Raw genomic sequence first — 8,983 nt, 5'->3', positions numbered from 1 at the left:
TATATATATGTATGTATGTATCAGCGATACATATAAATAAGTTATAAAGTTATCATACAATTAAACATTTCAAACTTAATAAAATTTCAAACTACAAACAATTATTAAGCAACTTTATCTTGCACATATTTAGTGTGAGCCTTTTGCTTGTTTTGAGGCACACAGTTTTTTGAAATTGGGTTCAACTGATGAAAGGAGTAATCGTAAATCTGGAACTGCATTCAGCTTATTACAATATTTGTTTTTAATTAAGACATAAGAAGAGAAAGCTCTCTCTGCTAGCTCAGTACTTGTAAATGGCAAAAAACAAAAGAGCCTTGTCAGAAAGCTGTTCGTATTCTCTGCTGATGTTTGCCCAAAAGTTAATAAGAAAGTGTCCTTTGAATTCAGCATTTAAAGTACTATCAGTTGAAAGTTCAATCAACTTCTCTTTCTCCTTGACTGATAATTTAGCTGCCTGGACATATTGTTCTTCAAAAGGATTTGAAATACAATAGATTTCTTCTTCAAGTTTGGGGAAGTACTTCTGGAAGCCCGATTTTAGCCCATTCAAGTGTTCATTTATTTTCTTCCTTATTTCCCAGGATAGATTAAGCTTGTTTTCAGATAAGAAATTATGCAGAGTTTCAAATACCTCAGTTTGGCCATTTTCAAGACATGACCTCCAAAAATCTATTTTTTTAATCATAGATTCAGTTTTGTCTGAGACATTGAAGATCGTTATTGAGCTATTCTGAAGTGTCAAATTTAATTTGTTTATAATCTGGAAAATATCTGATAAATATGAAAGTGCCTGAAGCCAATTACAGTCGTGTAACTTGGAAGCAAGGAAGAAAGTATGGTCTTCAAAAAACACCTGGACTTCATGTCTAAGTTCAAACAGCCGGGTAAGTACTTTATCACGAGAAAGCCACCTTACTTCTGTATGAAGGAGCAGAGTAGAATGAGGACTCATCATCTCTTCACACAGAGCTTTGAAAATTCTTGAGTTTGTGGACTGCGACTTTATAAAATTCACCACTTTCACAGCTTCATCCAAAACAAGTTTTAATTCACCAGGGAGGTTCTTGCATGCTAAACTTTGTCTGTGGATGCAACAGTGGCTCCAACTTATACTGGGAGCTACCTTCATGACAAGACCACGAAGACCAGAGTAAATCCCTGACATAGACTTGGCAACATCAGTACATAATACACAACAATTAACCAATTAATCTCCTTTTCTTTGAAATAACAATCAATAACATTAAATATATCCTCACCCCTTGTGCGTTGTGACAGAGGATGACAAAATGAGAAGTTATGTACCTACCATAACGTTCCATGTTAGTTGTCTTCTCTCGCCTTCTTTCTTGCTTGATGGGCTCGGAGCCGATCCTCGGCTCCGACTAGGCACTTTGCTAAGCTCGAGAGTCACTTTTACCAGCTCGAGGCAGCCCCATATCCCATGATGCAAGGCGGTAAGTACCCAGATCTCGTTTGTTGTCTATAGGCAATAACACCTAGCATAAATAACTTCCAAAAGGAAGAAAGAAGGAGAGAAAAAAAACCTGAAGGATGGTTGGAGGACCAGCACTGTATGGTCTTCAGAAGCATGCTTCCATGTAGAGAGAAAGGTCTGTCCAGGCCAGGGGGAAGGAGGGAGGGTCACAAGAAAGAAGGCGAGAGAAGACAACTAACATGGAACGTTATGGTAGGTATATAACTTCTCAATGCTAAGTTGTCAATCTCGCCTTCATTCTTGCTTGATGGGACCGCGTCCCTAGCACCTGTATCCTGGGTGGCTCAATGGAACAGACTCTTGAGAACTGTAGAGACAAAACTGGCTCTGTCCCTGGAGGCCAAATCCAATTTGTAATGGGAAACAAAGGTATGAGGAGTGGCCCAAGTGGCTGCTGCACAAATAGTGTCTAATGGAAGTCTAGCTTGAAAGGCTGTGGAAGTGGCTAAGCTTCTGGTTGAATGTGCTTTAGGTTTCGAGCACAGCTGTTTTCCCCTGAGCTGATAAATTTCAGAGATGACAGAAGAAAGCCATCTAGATAAGGTCACTTTTGAGACAGGAAGGCCTTTCTTGTTATCAGCATAAGAAACAAAGAGCTGATCGGATTTCCTGAATTGTTTTGTTCTGTCCAAATAATATCTGAGTTGGTGGTGAACATCAAGATAATGTAATTTTTGTTCCGATCTGTTTGAGTAGTTTGGGAAAAATACAGGAAGATCAATAGCCTGATTCAAATTAGTCTTTGAGGCGACCTTAGGCAAAAAGGTTGGATTAGTTCTCAATGATACTCTGTCTTTGTGGAAGACTAAATAGGGGGGGTGAGCCGATAGAGCATGAAGTTCAGACACCCTCCTAGCCGATGTAATAGCAACCAGGAATAAAGTTTTCCATGAAAGAAATTTCAGGGAACATGAAACAGCTGGCTCGAAGGGAGGAAGAATCAAGGATGTCAGCACTAAATTTAGGTCCCATTGAGGAGGAGGAGTCCTGATTGGAGGTTTCAGGAGAAAAATTCCTTTTAAGAAGGCTCTACAAAGCCTGTGGGACATAATGTTGTGGTCTGCGTACCCAACATGAAAGTTAGAGATAGCAGCCAACTGAACTTTGACCGTGGAAGAAGAGGAGCCCGCGTGAAAGATTTCCGCTAAGAAATCCAAAACTGCTTGTACCGGAGCAGTAAAGGGATCAATATTTTTAGCTTTTGCCCAACAAGAAAAGCGTTTCCATTTGCTAGTATAAATCCTCCTAGTGGAGGATTTTAGGGAAGCTACTATGATGTCTCTAACAGGATTAGAGATCATAGGAAGCCTGGCTAAGGAAGGAAGTGGAGCAACCATGCTGTGAGGTTGAGAGAAGGGATAGATTGGTGCAGCTGACCCGATTGGTGAATCAGAAGGTCTGGCAATGGGTCCAGATGCCACGGCTGCACCAAAAGGTGACGATGGAGGAACGGAAACCAAATTTGTCGAGGCCAATAAGGAGCAATGAGAATCATTTTGGCTCTCAAAACGGTGGCTTTCTGGATTACTTGTGGAATCAGCGGAAAGGGAGGAAAGGCATAAAGAAGTCCCTGGGGCCAATCCTGGGTCAGAGCGTCTCTGGGGGGATGGCCTGGCTGTGGGAAGAGAGAGAAGAAGTCTGGGCATTTGCTGTTTTGGGGAGTAGCAAAAAGATTGCAACATGGGCAGCCCCATTCTAGAAAAATCTCCTCCACTATAGATTGTTTGAGAGACCACTCGTGAGGCATGAGAATAGCTCTGCTCAATCTGTCCGCTAAAATGTTGGTTTTCCCAGGGATATGCGTTGCTACCAGAAACCGATGAGAGGAGATCGCCCATTGCCAAAGTCTGAGCGCTTCTCGACACAAGGGGTAGGACTTGGTTCCGCCCTGTTTGTTGATATACCATACTACAGACATGTTGTCTGTGTGGACTGCAATTGTCCCCAAGGGAAGAAAGTCGTTGAGGGCTTGCAACGTTAAAAGCACTGCTCTCATCTCTAGGACATTTATGTGCAGGTGGTATTCGAACGGTTGCCATGTCCCATGAACCATCCTGCCCTGATAATGACCCCCCCACCCGATCAGGGAGGCGTCCATAGTGACAGTGGCTACCGGGGCTGGGGGTACAAAGGGTCTGCCTTGGTGAATCTGAGGAGAAGTAATCCACCATGAAAGATGATTCTTGCAAATCTGAGTCACAAATATTTGGTAACGCATCGGAAGTTGTTGGTAAGACCACTGAGTGAACAACATCCACTGAAGCAGGCGCATATAGAAGCGGGCCAGGGGAAGAAGGGTAATGGCTGCAGCCATGAGGCCCAACACCTTTAGAACCATTCTGGCCTGTACTTTCTTGCTGGCTAGAATGATCCTCACGTGACTTTGAATGTCTGAAATTCTTTGTTCTGTGAGGGTAGCTGACATCCGAACAGTGTTTAAGTTTGCGCCTATGAAAGTAATAGACTGGCAGGGCAATAAAGAGGATTTTTCGTAGTTGATTGAAATTCCCAACTGAGTGCAAAGATTTATTGTGTAATCCCTGGCTTGAAGAAGTTGATGCCTGGTGGTGGCTGAAAGGAGCCAGTCGTCTAGATACGGAAACACCTGGAATCCTTGACGTCTCAGGTGAGCCGTGACCACTGCCATACATTTGGTGAACACTCTGGGGGCTGTAGTGAGACCAAAGGGCAGGGCTCTGAATTGGAAGTGACTGGACCCCAGCCGAAAGCGGAGAAACCTTCTGGAGCGCCTGTGAATTTTTATGTGATAGTACGCATCCTGAAGATCTATTGAGCACATCCAGTTGTCCTTCTCCAGGAAGGGCAGAATTGACTGAAGTGTGACCATTCGGAATCTTGTTTTTCTCACAGACTTGTTGAGTCTGCTGAGATCCAATATTGGTCTCCAGTCTCCCGTCTTTTTGGGGACCAAAAAGAACCTTGAGTAGATTCCGGGCTCTGAATGGTCTGTTGTAACTGGCTGAATGGCTCTTTTTTGTAGAAGTTTGAATACTTCTAACTCTGCAATTTCCCTTAGACCAGGTGGTACATCTGGAAGGGAATATGAGAGAGAAAAGGGACTTTCCTCGAAAGGAATTTTGTAACCCTCGGATATGATCGACTGTACCCATCTGTCTTGAGTGAGGGAACGCCAGGCTTCTGGGTACAGCGATTGTCCATCCTTGGACTGCCTCCAAGGAAGACTGTCGGGCAACATCTCAGGGATGCTGAAAGGGCTTGTCAGAGAGAGGCTCTCTGCTTCCCTGGTTTTGTGGACCCCCTCTGCCTCTAGAGCGGCGTCTGTTATTGTTACCCCTCTGCCTCTAGGGGTAAACTGACCACGTGTATCCGTGTGACTCCTTGGGATTTGGAACCACATTTTGCCACCCTTCTGTCCTTTAGAGTAAGGTCTAGAAGGGGTGGAAAACGGACCCCACGGCAGAAAGAGTCTTGCCGTCCTGCTCACACCTGGTCAATGTTTCCTTCACTTGAGGGCCAAACAAAGCTGACCCATCAAAGGGAGAGTTTGTGAAGGACGCCTTAAAGGGATCTGCAAAATTACAGAGCCGCATCCAGGCTTGGCGTCTAAGAGCCACACCTGTACCTGCGGCCCTACTCGCTCCATCTGCTGCATATGATATCAGTCGCATGGAGGAGTTAGCAATAGAATTAAGGGTTCCTAGCTGCAAAGCAATTTTTTCTTGAGCCCCTGCAGCTGTGGGATCCTGTACTACTTCACCTAGCTCCTTAAGGATGGTGAAGTGACATAAGTAGTTCAGCGAGCGCATAGCAAAGGTCGCTGAAGAAAACATCCGCTTACCATACCTATCCATGGTCCTAGAGTCCTTATTAGGAGGATGGACAGGTACGGAAGGATCTGCAAGTTCCTTCTTAGTGGCAGCTGCCACCACCATGGCATCAGCAGGGACACCTTTCGTAAGGAATTGCTTGTCCGAAGGGGCAGTAATAAATTTAGAAGGCCTCCTAGGAACTGGCTCTACAGAGTCAGGAGCAACCCACGCCTTTCGAGCAATAACCTGCATAAGGGGGTCAAAAGGCGGAGACACCCAGGAGGTGGAAGGCCGAGATCCAAACGCCTCCAGGTATACCGACTCATCCTCAGAGGGATTATTGGAGGGCCAGTTTCCCCTCTGTTTAAGGAGTTCTAGGATGTCTGAAAATGAGACATCCTCAGAGGGGGATCTTGGGGATCCCTCCGACTCATCTAAGTCGGTATCTGAAGTGATAGACTCCGGGGAGTCTACGTGTTTCCTCTTACAAGTCCTCTTGAGCGGAGGATCCCCTGACTGATCAGGAGAATCCTCGGAAGAGGGGGTTCTTCCCAGTGGGGAAACCTGAGGCAGAGGATCTCTGGGTCCAGGAGCAAGAGAGATGGCAGAGATATCGACAGGCACCGTAGAGGGAGGAGCTAAGGGAACAGACTGCTGGCTGAGTCCAGTGGCCAGCACACTCTTCATCACCTCGAAGGCTCCCCTCCCAGGGAGGTCCGAGAGAACCGGTTCCGAAGAAACCGGAACTCCAGGGCCCACTGAAAAGGAAGGCTCCGAGGCAGATGTCGGGGCCGAGCTCACCAAGGCCGAGGCTCCAAGGGGAAGAGTGGGGTCGGACAAGGGTCCGATGCCACTCACCCCCTCGGAGGAGACCAGGGAAGCCCGACCACCGAATCCCTCTAAGGAAGGTCTCGAAGAGGAGATAAGAGTAGAGGCTGAAGGAGCAGAAGGGGGTGGTATCTGTCCCTCAGCCATAGCAGAAACTCTTCCCAAAGACTCCAGCTCCAAACTCTGAGGTAGAGTCGAAGGAGGAACTGCAAGGGGGTGTGGACTAATAGTCGTCTGTTGAGACGGACTATGTAGCATCTGGGCCAGTGGCTGTGATTTTAATAATCTACTGACCACCCTCTCTAAATCATGGTCAGAAAGCCTGGATGACCTAGATGATCGGCTCCAATGGCTCTGTTCCGAGAGGAGAGGTGAGACCGGAGCCGAGAGTATCGGTTCCAAGGAAGGGGACCTGGACCTCTTCTTCGAAGGAACCATCGGAGCCGACGAAACCATGGATGCAGTCGGAGCCGAAGACTTTTCGGCACCGACAGAAGGTCTCGATGCATCGGCTCCGGTCGGAGCCGATACAGACATAAAGGTAAGGGTGTCGGAGCCGGTCGGTGCCGACACCGAAGCCTGAGCCACATGGTGGTCGGAACCAATCGGAGCCGACACCGATGTGACCGAACCAGTATCGGCACCGACAGCCATCGGTGCCGAAGGTTTGTGCAAACCAGGATCGGCTCCAGCCGGAGCCGATCTCGACTCTGAAAGAGTCGGAACCGAGGCCGCAGGCTTAGACACAGAAGCCTGGGCCTTGGAAGACTTGGAAGTCTTACTCGGAGCCGACTTAGCCGGAGAGCCCTCCGGTTTAAGTAGGCCCCTTAAAATCAATTTGTTTCTCCTCTCCTGCGGGACTCTCTGGCTAAAGGAATGACAAATTGCACAGGAGTCCTGCAGGTGGAGAGGTCCCAGGCAGTATAAGCAAGAAGTGTGACCGTCTGTCAGAGACATCTTCTGACAGCACGAGTCACACTTCTTAAAGCCTGAGACCCTTTCCTTGGACATGGTTGCAAAAAAACACACACAACACAGTCCCAAGAACCAGTTATCACAAAAATAATAAGATAACTAACCTCTCACACACACACACACACACACACACACACACACACACACACACACACACACACACACCCTAACAAGGGGGGGGGGAATGGGAGGGGAGAAGGCCTGACTAAAAAAATTAAGGAGTGAGGGAATTTCTAGTCAGAAAGGGACTTAATCTAAACTAAAAACATTAAATATAAAGTTTTAAGGTAAAAGAGGGGCAAAAATAGTATTATTTAAACACTTACCAGGAGCTGGCAAAAGGAGGACCTCATCAGTGAAGCGGCAAACAAGATCTGGGTACTTACCGCCTTGCATCATGGGATATGGGGCTGCCTCGAGCTGGTAAAAGTGACTCTCGAGCTTAGCAAAGTGCCGAGTCGGAGCCAAGGATCGGCTCCAAACCCATCAAGCAAGAATGAAGGCGAGATTGACAACTTAACATCAAAAGGTTTTCTTCAACTTCATTATCTTTTAAATACCTTGCAATAACAAGCAAAATAGCACAATTGGCAACATCTGTACTTTCATCAACTTGAATAGCGAAAATTTTACTGCTTTCAATTCTACCTATTACTGTCATCTCAACATTATCAGACATATCTTCAATTCTTCGAGATATTGTATTGTTCGAAAGAGAGATGGTGGTCATTTTCCGCACATGTTCTTCTCCAAGCATACATCGAACGTCATCTGTTATACAGGGAGATATTAGATTCACGGCTATGGTATGACCTTTACCACATTTTGCGATACGGTAACTAGCTTCAACTGCGTTTTTGTAATCTTTGTTACCTGACAGGATGTATGATGTCAGATTCAATCTTTTGTTATTTTCCGCTAACCGTTTGAAAAAACTATATTCCTTGTTTTTATAGTTAGCATGTTTCGTTTCTAAATGTTGTAAAAGTAGGGAAGGTTTCATGCTACCATTTGACAGCACTTCCCCACACACCACGCATTGGGGCTTAGGACAGTCTTCATTTCCCACATACGAAAATCCATATTTCATGTATCCATCACAGTACTTTCTCTTTTTCCCTCTTTGAGAAACTAAGGACTGTGCCTGGTTAGGGTTTTGCACCAAAATGTTGGACATGTCTTGAGAAGTACTCTGATCACATTCTATACTCATATCATGCGTCAGATCTTTTGTTGTGCCAGGTTTCAGCCACTTATCCATCACAATATCTAGTAATAAGACCATTACGAAATTAATTTTAATATTAAATTTAAATAATGATAAATTAAAAAGAACTGTAACTGTTAAGATAAGAAAAAAAATAAGTTTCTCAACTTTTCATGTCAAAAATGTAAGTAGTACTACATAAAAGCAAAATGTGTGTAATTTTGCCCCTGCCCCACAGCCATTCCATTCTCCCATTACTTGGCTGTATCCCCACTTCTCCCCATTCGCCATAAACACTGTTCAAAACTGTCAGTGTGCACACTTTTTTCTAATCATTACAGATATTTGGATTTAATTTAAAACTTTTATTTCAAATATACTTAATATAGCACAAACACTGATAGACATTTGCTAAAGCTAAACAAAGTTCGCAATGAAAACAGACTTAGCATTAAAACTTCTCTGCCTCTGAAACTCATATTCACTGAATCAGTATTGAAATCCACATTCAAATAAAATGCATCTGGCCAGTGGGGGGATTAAGATTAAAGGCAGTTTTCAAATCAGTCAGTATGACAATCTTAGAGGCTGCTGCTAACAAACAACTTTATATATCAGAGTGCATGTTCACCCAAAAGTCATACAACATTCCACTACATGCCCTTGCCAAACAAAAGTAAT

The 8,983-nt window shown here is 45.0% G+C and overlaps 1 protein-coding gene across 1 annotated transcript; it reads right to left on the bottom strand.

Annotated features, from left to right (window-relative positions):
* Window positions 1–283: 283 nt before the first annotated feature.
* LOC122792427 (zinc finger BED domain-containing protein 5-like) lies at window positions 284–8,380 on the bottom strand. The gene is made up of 2 exons (XM_044060216.1): window positions 7,656–8,380; window positions 284–1,085 (listed from the first exon to the last, which is right to left on the bottom strand). Exons 1-2 carry the CDS (start codon window positions 8,378–8,380, stop codon window positions 284–286), a joined length of 1,527 nt encoding a protein of 508 aa, XP_043916151.1.
* Between the last annotated feature and the right edge of the window lie 603 nt (window positions 8,381–8,983).

This window comes from Protopterus annectens, chromosome 1.part2 (assembly GCF_019279795.1).
Source record: "Protopterus annectens isolate FY-2018-M chromosome 1.part2, PAN1.0, whole genome shotgun sequence".
Lineage (NCBI taxonomy): Eukaryota > Metazoa > Chordata > Ceratodontiformes > Protopteridae > Protopterus > Protopterus annectens.
This window is presented reverse-complemented; position numbering and strand designations above follow the sequence as displayed.